The sequence below is a fragment of the Culex pipiens genome, chromosome 2 (assembly GCF_016801865.2).
Source record: "Culex pipiens pallens isolate TS chromosome 2, TS_CPP_V2, whole genome shotgun sequence".
In the NCBI taxonomy this organism is placed as follows: Eukaryota; Metazoa; Arthropoda; class Insecta; order Diptera; family Culicidae; genus Culex; species Culex pipiens.
Genome location: NC_068938.1, coordinates 167,233,752 through 167,253,055, shown reverse-complemented (window position 1 = coordinate 167,253,055; position 19,304 = coordinate 167,233,752). Strand labels below are relative to the sequence as shown.

At 41.0% G+C, this 19,304-nt stretch overlaps 1 protein-coding gene across 4 annotated transcripts in view; it reads right to left on the bottom strand.

Annotated features, from left to right (window-relative positions):
* LOC120429078 (serum response factor homolog) overlaps positions 1 to 17,259 on the bottom strand; it is a 441,698-nt gene extending 424,439 nt beyond the window's left edge. For 3 of the 4 annotated variants that reach the window (XM_052708784.1, XM_052708786.1, XM_052708787.1), the window contains exon 1: positions 15,408 to 17,259. In XM_052708784.1, the coding sequence (XP_052564744.1) occupies positions 15,408 to 15,914 (507 nt within the window). In that variant the 5' untranslated portion in view covers positions 15,915 to 17,259. The remainder of the gene's footprint in view (positions 1 to 15,407) is intronic. The other variant, XM_052708785.1, reaches the window with a different exon arrangement.
* Positions 17,260 to 19,304: the final 2,045 nt, after the last annotated feature.

The following is a 19,304-nucleotide window of genomic DNA, read 5'->3' as shown; positions in this document are numbered from 1 at the left end:
AAGAAAGCTTAGCCGAACAAGCAAATAAACCATTCAAATCCACTTCGCAACTAGCCGGTTTCCCAAGCTCGTCGAACCAAATTAAAAGCTTCATTCATTAGACATTTTCGAGTTCTCTAATGAAATCAAACCTACGCACCGACATCAGCCCGAACGCGCGCGCGTACAAGACTTAGTATTCAAGATTTCCTGCAGCCGAGCAACTACTCCCCCTCGCTCAAACCGATTCGATTGAATAATTAAATTTATTTTTATTATTTTGCGTTTTCCGCCAACCGTTGTCTATTGTAACGTCAATCGGCAGCAGCAGCAGCTACTAAACCTCCACTTCTCCGGGGCCAACGGAAAGGTGGGCGGAAAATTATACGTGCGTCTTTTGGAGAACTTACGACGAATACGACATCTCCCGGAGGGAGATTTCACAAATGATTGTCCGGAGGAACTAGTTGAGCCGCGCGGACTCATTTCAAGCTAAGTTCATGAAGATTGAATAATGGTAATGAACAGTGGCTTTCCATTAGTGTGGGTCTTCAGCTGGCAGCTTCGCTGCCAGCATTCCCGGGAATTCTGCAGGTGTTCACCAAGGAATTCTTCCTCGCAGGCAGTAGTCTTCCCTTCTTCGCGATTGTATTCCAATCGTGTCCTGAACATATTGAACACATATCGCAACCGCGCGCTGCAATCACGTATATATTATTTTCCACTCCAATTTGAAGGGGGCCCAAACCTGCGAGAAGATCGGCGAAGAAGTCGCAAACAATTGATCAATTACCGCCGACGACCTGCTGGAGGTGCGAATGAGAGGTGAAAATCCCGGCCGCGAATCCCTCGGATATCTCCGAGGCTTGTTTGTTCGAGATTTATGTTCAGATAGAGATCGTGATAATTGTCACCCGCCGTTGTCGACGTGTTCTTTGCGCGACGGGCCTCTGAGGTAGCCTTCGCGCAGATCGTGCTGAAGCGAGACTTGGAGAGGACCGTGAAGAGGGGTATCAGATGGCAGTTCTGCATTCAATGGGTTGATCCAGATTTTACGGGTATGATTTGAGCGCGCGGCATAATGGTGGTACAAAAGATGTACAAATGATGGTTGTTGTGACGGTCAAGATGTGGCTGATCTTGGGCAGGTTGAACGAAAGCGTCCTTTGATGTATCAACATACTTATTTTTTCACAAAGAGTGATCTATGACGAACTACGTTACCGATACGTCTATACTAAGACAAATCCATGGTTGACTGACAAAACCCTAGAAGTACTCCTTATCTATTTCCAGGAGTTCAGCCTTTACAGGTCATCCTGTATGACAATCGTCCATTACCGGCCGCTCTCATCTCCCTTGCACACTAGGGACAAAGAAGGGAATTGGGAGGACGAGAACTGTAGATGTCGACTTTTTTTACAGGATAAGGGAAAATCTCCAAAGAATCCTCAAGTAATTTTTGCTTAGAATTGGACGCCACACCAGCTGTTACCTTATTGACTTATTAACAGGTGCTCGATAGTTTTAACGAAATGATCCAAAAATAAACGTGTCAATTTTGTCACCTTCCCCAACAAACGCAAACAAAATCAAAACTCGCACACATTGCAAACAAAACGCCTCGCCGAAAATCGCGTGGATCAACGCAAACACAAAACGCCAGTCACAACAAGCTCAGCAAAGAAACCAGCAAGCATTCCAAGAGGCGTTAAATCTGTACAAACATTTATCTTTTAATTAAAACCCCATTCGGGCGCGATTTTATCGCTGGCGAGCGCGAAGCTAAAACTAAATATCCATTTTTCTTGACGACGCTTTGCACCTCTCCTCCTCAACCCTCTTTGACGACCACACCTTTATCACTGATTATTGTTGTTATTGGTTTTACCCCTCAAACACCACTTCTTCCCTCGAACTCTTCGATTTGATCATCTTCCCGTGCAACGATTATACACGAGAATTGGTCATTGTCTCTGGTCTTTGGGTGAAGCCGCCGCCGAACGACTCCGAATATCAGACTGGATCGATCTGCTGACCCGATCGGTGATCAATTCTCGTTCGAGCCAGCCCGGGCTCCGAACACGAACCTGCGCTAATCGTCGCCGATGGACATGGAGAGAAGACGATTGGTGTCTCTCTTTCGACCCTCTCTTTATCACCTTGTTGTCTTGAAAGGTACTAAACGACTTTTAGCCAATTAGAATCGGGATGATATCGCTGAATTGGGTTGGAAAGTTATTGAAGGTTTCCGAGTGGTTCCCGCTGTCTCAACTGGCTTCTAACGTTAGATTTTGTTGTTTCTGTGTGGGACTAAGCAGTCTTAGATGTCCAAGTGGCTTCATTTGTCTCACAGCTATGTAGTGCAACGTCCGTTTATCTCTGATTTGGTTGTCTTAGATGCTCAAGTGGTATCGGTTGTCTCACATCTTTCTAATGCAACGTTTGCCTTTGATGTCCAAGTGGTTCCAGTTGTCTCACAGCTCTCTAATAGAACCTCTGTTCATTCCTGACGCTCACATAATAGTCTGAAGTGTCCAAGTGGTATTATTTGTCTCACTTAAGCTATGTATGCATCTCTTGCTCTGATGTAACTGTTGTCCAAGCGGGTTCATTTGTCTCACAGCTCTCTAATGCAACGTGTGTCAATCTCAGATTCTGACTCTACTTTTTAATTGTCCAAATAGTTTGATTTGTCCCACAGCTCTTACACAGCTGTTTTAATGTCCAAAAGGTTTCTGTTGTCTTTTTGCTTATTTTAAGGCGTCTGTTATTTCTTGCTTTGACTTCACTGTCTTAGTTGCCCTAGTGGTTTAAGTTGTCTCACATCTCTCTAATGTATCGTATGTTTACTCTGATTCCGACTTGGCAAGCTTAGATGTCCATATGGTTTGGTTTGTCTCGTTACTCTGACTTATCATTCGTTGATGTCCAATTGGTCTAATTTGTCTCAAAGTTCTGTTATACTTTGACTTGACTATCTTAGATGCCCAACTGGTTATATTTGTCTCACAGCTCTCTATTGCAATATCTGTATCTCGGACTCTAACAAAGCCGTTCTAAATGTCCAAGTGATTTCGTTTTTCCTACGGCTTTCTAAAGTTTAGTTTGTTTATCTATAAATCAGAGTTACAAGTATTAGTTGTTCAAGTGATTTGATTTGTCTCACAGCTCTATAGTGCGATGTCTGTTTATCTCTGATTTAGCAATCTTAGATACCAAAGTGGTTTTGGTTGTCTCACAGATCTCTAATACAACATCTGTTTATTTCAGCCGCATACATAATTATCTTAAGTGTCCAAGTGGTATTATTTGTCTCACCACTCTTTTAAACAATGTCTGCATCTCTTGTTCTGACGTAACTTACATAGTTGCCCGTGTGGTTTCAGTTGTCGCACAGCTCTCTAATGTAACGTCTCTTGACTCTGATTCCAACTTGGCAGACTTAGATGTCCAAATGGTTTGGTTTGTCTCATACTTCAGACTTACCATTCTTTAATGTCCAAGTGGTCTAATTTGTCTCAAAGCTTCGCTATGCAGCGTTTGTATTTCTTACTTCGACTTAACTATCTTAGGTGCCCATGTGGTTATATTTGTCTCACAGCTCTCTACTGCAATATCTGTATCCCTGACTCTTACGAAGCTGTCTTTAAAGTCCAAACGGTACCCTTTGTCTCAAAGCTCTGTATTGAAATGTAGGAATCACAAACGCTGACTTAGATGTCTCAAATGTCCAAGTGGTTTCAGTTGTCCCACGACTTTCTAAAGTTTAATTTGTTTAGCTTAAATCTGAATTAAAAGTATAGTTGTCCAAGTGGTTTGATTTGTCCCACAACTCTGACTCAAAATTCTTTAATGTCCAAGTGGTCTCATTTGTCTCAAAGCTACTCTTGCAGCGTTTGTATATCTGACTCTGACTTGACTATCTTAGATGCCCAAGTGGTTACATTTGTCTCACAGCTCTCTACTGCAATGTCTTGTCCTAAATGTCCAAACGGTTTCCTTTGTCTCAAATCTCTGTTTTTGAACGTAGGTATCCCAAACGCTGACTAGATGTCCCAAAATGCCCAAGTGGTTTCACTTGTCCCACGACTCTCTCAAGAAAAGTCTGTTTACCTATGAAGCTGCGTGCAGTTCACGTCACTTGGCGCAAACAGACTTCACGACTGCTCGACGATGAGGAAATGGATTGCACACTTTGCGTCGATTTTTGGCATATGGTCTAGATTTGTGTACTGCACATTCAGCGTTCGCCCAACTACAGTGCACTAAAAGTTCTATATTTAGTCGTTGCAGTTTTCGCACAGTTGCGCGCTAATTCTCGTTATAGCCGTGCGTGGTTCGGGCGATTCCCCAGGTTCGTTTTCGCACTTTTTGATGCATTAAGGTGGCGCGTCGTGACCTATTTTCCCGCTTCAAACTCATTCAGAGACAACCAAGTGTCTCTAATCAAGCCCCGTTTAGTCGGAGTGATGAACCCGCAGCACGCGCCTCCATTTCGCAATCCGCGGTCAAAGAGCGTGCGATTTCTGCGAAGCCTCGCCACTCTAATGAACACTATGAAAAATAGCTCCAAATCAGGCCAGAGTTGCTGCTGAAGATGCGGGCGCGCGGAGAAATTACAGACCGCGCGAAGAGTTCACCTGCCGTCAAGCGGTGATGAGCGACCTCCAGATCTTCTGACAGGCTCGCAGAAAACCACTTTTCAAAATTTGCCTCGAAGAGACAGGTTGGCCCACACCTTCTGGTCTTCGTGCCCAGTGTTTTTGTTGTTAATTAGAGATTAATTGAAGGAATTTACGACGCGGGCCTTTGATTAATCATCGATTATTGGTGGTGGTGGGACGGCCGATAATGGTGTGGAGGCGATGCTTTGGACGAGGTCACCTGCTAATGAAGAGGTAGCCGAGATGACTTCATGTGCGTCGTCGTCTTTTTGGGGTCGTCGCTGAAGATGACACCCTTGCGCAATGAACACGTAATGAAGAGGTAGTTTAATTTGTGTCGGCGTGCAAGGCACGTGTGCCTTTGGACAAAACAGTGGAAGTTAGACAAGAGATATCTGAGACAATATCGACTACATAACCAAGTTTCAAACTGAACATAACCAAATTGTGACAGTTAAGACCAAAGCCAAAACGTGCACTTCAAACACCGTCGGCAACCTCACAGACAGAAAGCTTTTCCCTTGGCCGTCCCACCACAAACTCGCAAAATGTCACAGCTCGCCGGCGCAGCTTTCCCCCTGAACCTTCAGCTGCATTTTTCCCGACAACGCTGCACCGCAACGCACTCCGAGACCCCAGCCGTCAGCATGTTTCGGCCAGATTCTAACGAATTCCCGAAATTCCGCACCGCTCGGACGGCCGCACAATAGCCAAACGGGACAAAGCTCTAACATGTGCGCCACTTGGTGACCGCGGCAAGTCCGGGGTCAGGCTAAGCCGACTCGGTGTTTGTGACTCCAGCGTGGCACGATTTGGGGACCTCTGCGCCAAAACGCTTCAACCTTTCGCTTCATTATTGTGGGTCCGCGCTTAATGGGGCTTTGAACTCGAGAAATGTCGCGCAAGTTGCGGCTATACAAATGAGGTCCAAATTTTGGGGTTTATTTTGGCGAATTTTTACGCTGCCCTCAGGGGAGGGCGGCGGGGCTTAACGGAACGATTCATTGTGTGTTTTTTCTCTCTGGGGAGGACAGCGAGACGACACGTGAAGGGTATTACTGTCCGGGTTCCGCGGAAAAGCTTGCGCCGCGCGTGTATCTTGTCAATGAAAGACGTTTGGGAAGGGTTTGGGACTCGGGCGTGTGCCGAAATGCCGGGTCATTATCCAGGAATCAAGGAGGTTTAACGGGATGGAGATGAATTTAATTGCATAAATGGTACAAAGTTGCAATTTTCATCAATTTACTCCAAATTTTATTTTTATGAGTTTTATCAACATGTATCAAACAGCACAAAAAACAACAAGGAGAAAAATTACTCAAAATTTACATTTTCGTTGTTTTTTTTTTCAATTTATTGTCAATAGTTTATAATACACTGTATAATGATTAATTTAGAACTTTTTGCCATTTATACAGAAGCCTTAAGCTGGTATTAGACTTTAACAAATAAACAAACAAAAATACAGTTTGCCTGCTTTGTTTGTTTGTCAGAATTTGTTTTGCAGAAACGTTAGCCTACATATATTTTGATGCTTGCGAGTTTGGCAAACTGTCAAACATGAGTTTGTTTGTTTGTTTGTCATAGTCGTCTAATACTTCCTTTACTGTTGCAATACATAACGCACTTGAGCAATTCTCTACAAAATCGGCGGATTTCGACCATTTTTATCTTTTTTTCAAGGTTTTTTTATATTGATTTGGTGACTTCGGCAAAGTTGTAGGTATTGATGAGGACTATTTAAAAAAGGTACCCAGAAAAAAAATTGGTGCTTTTTTAATTAACTATTTAAAAAAATGAATTTCCAAAAATCCCTATTTTTGAATTTTTGTTTTTTTTATGTTTAAAAAATTATAAAAAAACAATGTTTTGATTAGGTGCCTCTCTTTCAAAATTTAGTAATTCAAAGTTAAATCTTGTCCGATAGATTCAGGTTTATTGATTTTTTTTAAATAGTGTCCATTCCTAAAAATACTTTTTTCGAAAAGTTCAGAAATTTTCCTAAAATTTCGTCTAAGAAACATTGAAGATTGGACCACTGGTTGCTGAGATACAACGGTTTAAAAAACAAGAAACAGGAAAATTTAAGTTTAGAAATGATTAATATGTTAACATTGACGAAATTGTAGGAAATTTTCTGACCTTTCCGAAAAAAAAATATTTTCAGGAACAAAGTGTCCATATTTTAAAAAGTCAAAAACCCGGAATTTATTGAACAAAATTTAACTTAGAATGGCTTTATTTAGAAAACGGTGCATCTAATAAAAAAATTAAGTACTTTTCATTTGCAAATTCTGTTTTACATAAAAAATGAAGTCAACAAAATTTTGGTGCATGCAGTATTTTTTTTATGTATTAGAATGATATCTGATTAATGTATTAGACTGATATTGATTCAAAGCCAAATCTTTGGTAGGAATATTTTCAGAAAATGACAAAAATATTTTTTAAGATTAAAATTGAAATGTAAATAGAAGTGCAATAAACCGTAAAGAATTTGAATTACAGATTATTGTATTAAAACCTATTTTTGGCATGTCACGTTGAAATTTTTTCAGATATATTTTTCACTACATTTTTGCGAGATTTTTAAAGTTACGATTGCAAGACAACTGTTATAAAATAAATTTTACAGCATTTTTTTACCTTCCTAACTGAGGAATGGTTGTAAAATTATTAGGAAAATAAATTTCTTATTCGACCTCGTATACCCACCTTTACGTATATGTAACGACCCAGAAATAAGTCTTAACAAATGTCTATGCGTGTGTAATTTTGCCTATAAAAATTTGCAAATTTACCTCTTTTCCAGTAAAATTACATTTTTTCAGTCAAAATTGAGGTAATATTACACCATTAAAGAGGTTATATTCAACTTCAAAATTCTACATCTTAAAATTTTACATTATTTTATACTATAAATAGTACAAATACCTTGTCAAATTTTATAATCTTATCATCTCAAGATTTAAATCGAATTTCGAGGGACTGTGAAGGTCAAAAGGTGAGGCATTTATAGATACAACAAAAATGCGTATTCAGCACAATTTGGCCCGAGACCCACGTTCGGCATGATAGCACGATGGATTTTCAAACATAATTCTAAAATTAAAAGTTATACCACAACTAATGGTCAAATTTTGAAATAAGCAAAAATATCTCACCTTTATTAGCTAAACAATGCTTAATGTAATAACGTAACTATTAGAATTGAAAGGAAGAAAAATTTGAAACACAAATTAGAGTATAAAAATAAATTCTCAAAAATGATAAACAAATATTTTCATTCATAAAAAGCCAGTCACAAATGAATCCAAATTTATGCTCAGATTTCCCCAAAAACCCCAGAAAAAGCCCCTTTAAAAAACTTAAGCTCCATTTATTTAAATAACGGCCCCAATTATCCATCCCCAAATGAGGTAGCAGTAAACTTTAACAAGTTCCACAACTTGCACCCTCGCACTTGTCCTTCCTCCAGCGCAAGTAATTAAAACATTAATGAACAATTGCTATCAGTCAGTGCCGTCGTCGTGCCGCCGATCGAATTCTCGGAGCAGCCAAATTTCGCCAAAACACCACTTTTTGCACCTTTACGAGAGCCGAACCAGAGAGAGCCCCGAGCTCGTAAAACGAGCCCAAAAACACGAGCGCAAACATTGCGTGGCTCAGCTCGGCTACTTGCTCTTGTTTTTTGATAATAAAATAATTACTTTCGCAAGGGGTCGCATTTCTTCTGCAAGATTTTTTTTCGAGTGTACTTTCATAGGGTCCTTTAGGCACCCTCCCAGTGAAGGTGCGATTTTTTGTCCCCTCTCTCTCATTTCGCCAAATCTCTTTTTCGCAAGCCGATAATTAACGACGTACGCACGAGGCATTCCACACTCGACTCTCTCAGACTTTTTTTTTTCTGCACATTCGAGGGGTCGTAAAATTTTAACGTTTATGTTTTGTGGCCAACATTAGGACCTCTCGATTTGCTCCGCACGCGCCCGTTCCGTCACTTTTTGGGCCGAGTCGTAATTGTAAAAACGACCAATTATTCGCCCTTTCTCTTTTTGTCTTTCTCTTTTTGCGAAGCGCCCCTCGAATGAAAAAGTTCTTTGCGAGGATCTCTCGCCGCGAGAGAGAATTCGACCAGGATGCGTCGAGGGGTCTCCCGATGATTAATAAATAAATAAAACTCCAATAAAATGTGTTCATTAATTTTTTCGCGGCCCCGGCTCGTATCAGTTTTCGTGTGTGGAGTGCAGCACAAAAATTGTTTATTACACTTGTTTGTTCGGAATTTTTATGGCATTTTTGGGAGTTGCGCGCAGGATTGATCCTGAACTGAACGCGGGATGTGGTTTTTGAAGCGGGAGAAATCATCCAATTATATCTTCGCACTTGTTTAATTACGGGGGCCCCCGAAATCATAAAAGAGTGAAACAAAATATGTCGAAAGAGCTGTCGGGGGCAGAAGTTGGCTGTTTTACTGAAACTTTAAGGTACGTAATTTAATTAGCTTTACTGACGTTGATGCAATCAGATATGAACGTACTGATGTGTGATTTGTTTGTAGTAGCGAATTTATTTACTTTATTCAAAGATTAAGAATAAAATGTAAAACGATTACAATTTTTTTAATGCCAAACTTTTAAATTTTAGATTTACTACACATTTTGAATCACACAAGTTAAAAGAATTCAGTATATTATTTAAAAATAAGTGAACCTTGTTGAAGCGGAACCACTATTTATCATGAAATTAAGTAGGGGTTTCATGGTACCTTTTTTTAAGAGCCATTCCGAAAAATGAAGATAATATTAAAAAGTGATTCAAACTTCTGCTGAAGATAAATGAAGGACTGTTGATGCTATTCTGAATTTTTACGCAGTTTAAAATTGCAACTGTCCAAATTCCTAATAAACTAACTCTGCATTTTGGATTTTCAGCGATAAAAATATTACGAACTATAAAAATAAAAACCGATAAAAGTCGAGCTATATTGAAAGAAATACAATCTTAATACTAAAAGGAAATGCATGGATTTGATGATTGGAATTAACTTAAAAAAACCGTTTTTACTAAAATCTAATTCCTATCAAGAGTTTTGTAAAAATTTGGGTCAGTATAAAAATCAGAAATTGGCTGGAAGCAAAACCATTATTAATCTTGGCAAAAATACACAAATTTTCTCCAAAATAAGTTCCAAATATTTAAATTGAATTTGAATTGAAATAATATATAATTTTATGAAACATAACTGTTGCTTTGGAACCAAATTGAGTGTTACTTTAACTGTCACTTTGTAATGAAAAAACAATCTTTGTTCAATTTTAAAGATAAACTATTAAAATATTTATCAAAAGTAATTCTATCCCATAACCCAGAATAACCCGTTCCCAGAAAACTGTTTTGACTTGTGATTACTGCTGCCAAAAGAAGAATTTTGCTTTCTTCAACACCTAGACTCCCAAGCTCGAGAAAAAGGGGGAATTTGTATGGAAATTTCCCCTTTTTCTCGAGCTTGGGAGTTTAGGTGTTGAAGGAAAGGAAATTAAATGCTAAATGGCATCACGCAAAATGGGATACAAATATATTTTTTAAGGTCCTAAATAGTTCTTGGGAAAGGGATAGAACCAACAAAAGTATCACAAAATGTCAAGGAATAATAACAGTGTACAACATTTTAAAGAGTTTATTCGATAATATTTATAAAACTGTTATTTAAGTCGCAATAGTTCATACAAAGTTACAGTTAGATATTCGATTATCCGACTTTTCGATTATCCAAAGCCTCGTTTATCCGAGGGTTTGCATGAAACTTTGGACAATCAAATAAGGCAAAGCATTTTTTTGATTTTTTTTTTTTTTTTTTTGTCTTGAGATCAAATCAACGAGTTCAGACCACAAATAGGTCAATTTCAAGTGAATTATTGATTTAACATCGGCAACGTAAAATTATAGATTTTTCGAAATTCGATTATCTATAGTGAAAACACTATCAAAATAGTTTTTTACTACAGTCCAGACTCGATTATCTGACGGCCATGGAAAAATTTCACTTCGAATAAACAAATCTTTGGATAATTGAATCACAAAAAAAAAAAATTTTTGTCTTATTTTTTTATGGTCGAGCTTAACCCATGACCCATTAACTACTCTAAAATAGTTTAGAATTCAAAGATCAAAGATTTAAATTCAAGATGGCGGCCAAAACGGCGGGTTATCAAAAAAAATAGAAGGCAATCAAATATTCATGTTTGACTAAAATGAGGTTGCAGAACTCGAATTTGATGTTAATAGCAAGAAAATAAAAAAAAATACAAAAAAAAATTTGGTCGTAGTTCAAGTTGTTTGAGATTTCAAAAAAAGTATCCACGTGGTTTATGGATGGTCTCAAAATGTATTTTTTCAATATTTCATTGCCACCATTTTGGCCGCCATCATGGATTTAAAAATTCTAAACCACTTTAGCGTAGTTTAGGGGTCATAGATAAGCTCGACAATCAAAAATAAGAAAATTTTCAGATAATCGAGTCTGGACTGTACTTGAAAGCTGATGGTCATCTTGAAATTAGGATTTTTTTTTCCTACAAATTGTTTTGCTCAAAAAAGGGTGATTGTTTTTTGTTTTCTAAGCTTTCAGATTGATATAAAAAGTGGATAAAAATGACAATCAATTGAAATTCAATTCATTTAAAATTTTATCGAATTGACTAAATATTGAAAAAAGGTAAACACAGACATTAAAGAAGCGAAATAAATTAATTCAAAATGTTTAAAACGATTGTATCAAAATCAATAAACTATTAGACATGATTCAATTAAATTAAAATTCAAAAACATTTGAAAACCATGATCCCATAAATTCCAATCTTCCAACAATGCAATTCACGTGTGTCTTGCAGCAATTGAAAGGAGCAAAGTTAAAAATCATCACACAAAAAAATCAAATCTCAAGTGACTCACGCGACGTCAGCCCATCTTTCTGAGGCCAAACCTGACCTGGCTCTTTCGATTGCTATCAACCAAGACCCCAAGACCGACCGCCGGACCGTCACACCGTCCACCTGAACTACTCTTCTAAATCTGTTGTACGATAAGCCCATGGGCGCGCGCACACAAACACACACTCACACATTCAAACCCCCAAAGAGACAACCGTATGACGTGACGGATAACCGCGTGGCCACAGTCGTGAAAGAAATAATCATCAATCGATTTTTTATGCCTTTTTGCCCCTCAATGACCCCTCGCTCGCTCCCCTTAAGAAGTGGAAGAAGACGAAAAAACAGAAGATTAACCTTCTCTAGGCGTTAAATGAGAGTGAGTTTTGTGAAAGATCGATAAAACGCCGAGCAGCGACAGCGACGGCAAAAGTTTAACGACCGACAGATCGCGGGATCGATCCCCGTCGGCGTCACGTTTTGCGCGAATGTGTGTGTCATGTGCGCGCTCGCGCGCCACGGCATCTATCACACATAATTAACACTATTTTCAATTAATTGATTGGATGTTGATCAAGAAAATGGGGGAAGGCCGAGGGGGTTTGGAACTTTGATAATAAATGTTGCTTCTTCAGCAGTTTAGGAGCCCAGCGGGCACCGCCGATGTCCAGCCCCTTGAGCTTGGTCGAAGCACTTTAGCAGGGGCTGGCTGGCTTCTTCTTGATGGTGGAGGCTGGGGAATGGCTTTTAATTAGCTTTTAATTGAGCAACTATTGTGTGAAGTGCTGCTACAGGAGCGGTTCCTAGAGTTCAACGAATGGGGCCGTGCCATGTGTCGCGCAGCCGTGGAAAGTGAAGAGGTCATTAGCGGAAATGGCTGGGAAAAATAAACTATTAGGAAATTGGTTTGTTTAGAATTCATTTGTTGCGGCTATGGGACAAAAGTTTATTGGTACAACTCTCTGCAATACGACCGTGTGGATCTTACAATCCAGAGGTCACCGTTTTGAATTCCGCGGCGGAGGCCCTGAAATTCTAAAGGTTATGTTCCCTACACTTCAATTAAATACTTTGTTGTTTGATTTAAACAAAAATTACAGCTGAATTCAGTAGGTTTCGATTCTTCCGTTTTATTTACTAAAGTAGATCATTCCCAGTTCCCTTCACAAATTATTGATTGAAAATCAAACAACAATTAATAACATTTTTTAACATCTTTGAAAAAGCGGCCTAATATTGAATGTTTGACCCTTTTGAAATGTTAGTCTTGATTTAATGAAATTGAAAATATTGTTTTCGAAACGATCGGAAAATTTCACGAATGTTTCATATTTTAACATTGAAAATCGGACCGTTAATTGCTGAGATACCGATATTAGTAAATGGTGGGTTGTTTGGGTGGGACTTAGAAAACATCAATTTTCCTGTTTTTAAATCTTTGCATGGCAATATCTCAGCAACTAATTTAGTTTAAAAGGTCCTATCAACATAGTTCAAAAAAGCAAAATATCGAGAATTTTCTCAGCTTTTCAAAAAAAAATTTTTTTTTCAAAAGTAGGCAAACATGAGCACTTATTTTTAAAAATGAATAACTGTTTTTTTTTTTCAAAAAAGTTACCTAAAAATGGCTTACTCTTGAAAACGGTGCACATTATCAAAATTTCACTGGAGTACTTTTTGATAGCAAATTTGATTTTACTTCGAAAAAAGTTTAAACTTTTTTGCAATCAATCTTTCGATTTTTGAAAAAAAAATCATTATTGATTCAAAAATTCAATTGAAGATTTTTTGTACATTCTGGAAATTTCTGAAAAGTTGGCATTTGATGTCCCCTAAAACATATCAGAAAATAAAAATAGTGATTTTTTTTTTGCAAATCAAGTTTTAGTGACAAAAAATAAAATTAAAAAACACAAAAAAAATTTAACCGTGTATCATTTTTTTCAGTGTAGTCCGTATTCTACAACTTTGCCGAAGACACTAAATCGATCAAAAAATTCCTTCAAAAGATATAGATTTTTGAATTTTCATGTATCATTTTTGTATGGACCGCTGCCAAATTTGTATGGAAAATTATACGGGCAAACTAATGATGCAAAATGACTTCTTTGGGCATAGCGAAGGCACCAAAAAAGTTTCAGCCGGATTAAAAAGTACAAATAAATCGAATGACCGAAATTTCAGAGAAGCGCTCATTTGTAAACATAGCCGTTTTTTGTTGGTTTTAGCCTGTTTACAAAAAATTAATTTAAAGAAAAAAAATGCATCGCCTCCACGTACAAATTTTACTTTGCTATTGAGAAAATGCAAATTTAGTTTGAGGTCACAATGGCTATACGCCCGCCGCCCGTTTGCATCAATCGGGCCACGCGTTGGACTCACAATCCAGAGGTTGCTGGTTCGAATCCCGCGCCGGGCGCTCCTAACACATAAACATAAACTTCGGAAAATATTTGCAACAGCCTTCAATAAAAAGAAGTGCATGCGCTTACTTTTTCAAAACGTCCTGTGTATATTGAAAACCCATGGCGCAATGGTTATTTTGAAAAAGTAGTCTAAAATTACAATCATTAATTCTATTTATTTCACAATACCATCACTTTTTTGCAATCTTTAACTTCCTCAAAAAAAAAAAAACCTTGAAAGCTCACCATGTGTCTTTCGCGCCGATAAATTTCGCAACGATAACGTTATCAGTTTACATCTTCTTCCCAGTCCTCAAACTCACACATCTGTCCCGCGACAAATTACTGATAAAAGAGAGCGAACCCAACCAACACCATCGCCCGCCCGCAGCAGATGACAAAATCACCAAAAAAACGAAAAACCCGGCAGCAGCAGACAATTTTGCCGTTCCCCGTCAAAGAAAAAAATTAACCCAAAAAGAATTCAAAACATTGCACTCTCAAAAAATCACCCGATGAGCAAGAAGCAACAGCGCAGCGAAGAAGCATGCAAAAGAAGAGGCCAAGAAAAACACAGGCCAGATTCGAGCATAAATAAAAAGATCAGCATGAAGTGAGCGCACGACTCTCACTCTCCGTGAGTGCCTCACGATTAAAATGAGAGCAGATGCGCGCGGTGGTGTGCGTGACATTGCCGCCGCGTGAATCGAGAGAGCGAAACTGAGGCTGAGAGGTGGATGAACAAAAACATTGAAGGGAGGGTTGCCAGAAGCGGTGGTTTTGGTGCGGATTGACAGTTTTGTTAGTGTCAATCGAGGAGTTTGGTTTTGATGAATGTTTTGCTCTAGCTTTGTAAGAAATGACTTCTCAAATTAAGAGGAAATTTTTAAAGAACATTTCAATATCACAACTTGATTGCAACTGTCAACAGTTTGGAAGTGTGCTACATCATTCAATCGAGAAGAAGAATCGCAATTTCTCGTTCAAGATAGCAAATCGAGGAGCCACTTGTTGCAAGACTTGAGCCGTACATTTTTACACCTCAAACAGGAAAACAATGGCTCTTCAATCCGTATCACGCGTCACAGAACGTTTAAGATAACCATTTTGATAAGATAAAAGCCTTTGTGAGTCACTGAACCAAGATTGGTAGGGGGCAAAAGTGGCAACACTGCTTCACGAATATTCATGAAATAGGGAGGTTGTTAATTTAAGGGGGTTTTTGGTGATGTTTTGAAGGTTTTCAACTAGGATCACTGACAATCGACTAAAATGCCGAGTATTTACGTTGTTCTTTGGATTGTTTGAATCACTGCTGGATGTAAACATCCCACGGCACTCACAAGCTGATTTTGACAGCTGAACCAAAACAGACACGCACTTTGAGGTTAGCCCGGAAACTGTTCCGGGTTGGGCGCTCTTACCTTCTTCATGATTCCGGTTTTGCGCTTCGAGAAGGTCGTGTACCGTCGCAGTTTGTTATCAATGTACTCCATCTTGATCTTGACACGGCCCTTGGTTTTCTTCCCGTTGCTCGGTGGTGACTTCTTCGGCTGCAGCGAGGTGTAGCTCTCGTCGACGACGTCCGAGCCGCCGACCTGGCAGCCCTCGAGCCCGGTCATACCGCCGGACTGTGACCCGACCAGCTGCCGGCCGTCGTCGTAGCAGTCCGAGTTGGCCCGCTTAATGCCACGGCCGCCGGACAGTCCACCACCGCCGCCGCCTCCGCCACCACCGGCACCACTACCGCACTGTGGTCCGTTCGCGGACATTAGCTGACCGCCGCGGGACATGACCTGGCCGACCAGGCCGCCACTCGGGGGGCGGGCGAGCGAAACGTTCGGATTTCCGTAGATCTCCGGCGTTTCGCTCATCATGCTCATGCTGTAGTTCAGATTGTAGCGCGAGTCACGCGCTGCATTCGGATCCATTATCTCCCAAATTTTTGCGGCTTTTCTGGGGACCGGCACCAGAGGAAGATTCACGGCTCGCGGGTTGTCCACCGGTACGGCGCGGGTAATCCGGTCAGCACAGCTGATACGATCCGGAACACTTTAAAATTAAACCTCTTCTAGCAATTCTTCGCGACTTGTCACACTGCCGGCGTTCCGAACACCGGGTTTGTTGTTGTCTTCACTGTTTGTCTTCCGGGAAAGGGCCGTGTCACACACGCACGCACTCACGTCACTCGCGAACCGTCAAAAACACCGGAAAATCCTCCCGCACGAGGAAAATTCGCACCCGTAAAATTCCGCGACCCCGAGTGAACTGCGGGCCAATGTGTATTTTGGGATCTGCGGGAGGACGGTAACTCACTCTCTTACGGTGTGTGTTTTGACAGGTGGATGAACGCTGGACGGTACACGAACACTTCACGGTAGCGGCGGCTTCTGCAGGGGCAGCGTCACTCACGGCAGCATTAATCAGGTCACTCAGCGTCCCACGTTGTCCCACGACGATCTCTCGTTCCCTCGACGATCCCGGTCTTCGCAGCAAATCAGCACTTCTCGGCAAACAGCTCCTTCTTTTTTTGGGACTGACTCGCGGCTCGCATGTGGCGTGTGTTGTCTTTCTAATGTTTTGATCCCCTTTTCGAGATTATTTTTATCTTTTGATTTGGTCGCCGTAGATCGGCTCTGTTGGCGGCACTCTCCGTTGTCTTGATGTTTCCCCTCCTGCTATGGGTGGAATCCGCGTGATCTTATTTTATCCGGGTGTGAAGAATCACGCACGGCTCCGCTGTTACAATGTCGGCTTGACTTCCACTTGTTACGACCGCGTACACAGGTCGTTGACGAGTTCCAGATGTAGATCCGCTAGTTCGTTGATTCCGGCTGGCCGTTGCAGTCTCAGCTCTGCACACTTGCTGTTGTTCAGCGCAGATGTTCTGCACACGCTTGACACTTGTTGCAGCTCACACGTTCTCCAGCGTTGCTGGAAGTTGGCACTTTCGCAAATCTGGTTTTTTCCTCGTACCAGCACCGGATTCCGTCACCGGTTCGGTCAACTTTCCGCTCCCTGTGGACAAACGACGTCCTTCAAATTTCGGCTGTCACCCGGCAACTCTCCAAAAAAAAACCTGTGAACTCTTTTCGTCGTCACCGACTTCCACACGAATCACACGACAAGCTCGCGCCGATACAACACAGCAGAGACTGACACGACTTGCAAACACACGGCGTTCGGCGTTCACGTTTTGGCTTCGATCCGATGAGTCGCGAACACTTCGCTTCGCTCCGCTCAGACGAACATTCTACATATGGTTCCAGCTGACCACTGTCGATATAATAAAATTACGAAAATAAAATAATACAAACCTCCGCCGATCCAGCGCCTTCGGGTCGCGATCGGGCACGATCGCTCGCGCGCACTTCGGCAATCTTCGGCCGCGCGATCGCGCACGTGTTGGTGCTTGGACCCGCTGGACACACTCACACTCGCGGGCTAGCCGTGTGAAACGGACCGTGGCGGGACCCGTGGGACGAAGCGAGACGACTCCAGTTGTGCTTGGACCCCGTCGGAACAACACCAACACAGCGATCGGAGACACCGGATTGTTCCAGCAGGTCGCGATCGCGCGATCCGAAAGAGAAGGAGAATTATATGGTTACGCCTATTTTTAGCAGAAATTCGTATTTGTCGTTCAGCGTGCGGGCCCGGAACAGAGCTGACAGAACCGAGAGGGGGGCGTTAAGACTGATTATAGTGTCGCCGGTCTCTCGGGGGCACGCGATAGTCCAGCTAAGGAGGATCGCTAAAAATAGCCGGCTCCAACTCGGACTGCCACGGTGCGTTTGGACCGGGGATGTCAGGTGGCTAGACTGCCGGGGTGAAATGGACCGTTGGAGAGCTGTCTTGAAGCTACAATAGTACTGATTCCGTCCGCGCAAGACGATTCCACTCCAGAATCCCTCAATTTACCCCACATTTCCCCCAACTCTCGTCAGATCAACCGTGATCACGTGTTTTAGGGAACAGCAGCACCAGACCTGCCAAATCCGGAGATCAAGATCATTCAGAGAGAGAACGACGACCAGCAGCACGCGCCGCAACAATAAAGGATTTAGGGCCCGTTTACGGATCAATGGACGGGGTCCGAAATCGGTCCGGCTGGCCATAAATTTTGGATGTGCGAGTGCGAGTGCTGGTCCGGATCGGGACACGCGGTAGTCGTGAATGGAGATCTGATGGACCTTAACCTTGCCGTTTTAAGAGGAGGACGCGTGCGCGCTCGACTGCCTACCCTGGAAAGGGACTTTGAAGTGAAGCTGAAAGTGACGCTGGAGATCGGCTGCCGGAAAGGGCTGCTGTGGCGCGGTGATGATGATTATGGTGATAAGCTCAATTTGTCTGCCCCAGGGTGGTCGTACAGAGATGGATTGAGTTTGATGCAATCGGCTGCTGAAAGTGAACTTGGTTGCGGTGATTCTGTATATTGACTTGATTGGATGGATGAGAAGGGTTTGTGAGTCGTGGACAAATTCCATCACAGTTCAAGTTCTTGAATGATAAGGCAAACATTCTAGTTCATTGCTATCACGAATTGTCTTAGTTATGATAGTCAGTTCCTTTCAGACCTTCAGCATTCCTTGTATTTTCACTTTAAAAAACTTATTTTTTCATTGATTTTCAGTTGAGAGTACAGTCCAGACTCGAATACTCAAAGGTATGAGAAAAAAAAAAACGAAAAATCAAATCTTCGGACGATCTGATCACGATTTTTTACAGTCTTTTTTTTATTGTCAAGCTTGGATATGACCCCAACACAACTCTAAAATGATTTAGAATTATTAAATGGCGGTAATTAAGGACTGAATAATGCATACGTGAAATTTTCCAAGGATTTCGAATATGTCAAAATTGAGACCAAAAAGTGCCGCTATGGAAGCCTACAGGGCAAAAACTAACGTTGTAAAATGTTTGTTGTAGAAAAATCGAAAAACTATGAGAAAAACTGCGATTGGTCAAAAAGTTATTACCGTAGGCTTATAGTCCATGAAATTCCCTAACTTTTAACCTATAGGAGTACGGGTGTTGGAGGCTGTTGCAAAAAGATATTAAGGTTTTAAAAAAATCAATTTTTAACAGTAATTTGCAAAAGCTATGAGAAAACAGTTAAACCAATCCTGGATGTCTATGGCTCATTTTGAAGTGCATCTAAGAGAGTTGGAATTGATGAAGTTTTACTGAAATGCGAGCAATTTTAAGATTTTTTATGTTTTTTGGACCTCAAGCTTCAATGCCCGTTTTACCCCACTTCCCTTTGTCGTAGAGGGCTCATATTTGGCATAAGTTCATCTCATGTATAGACAAACAATCGC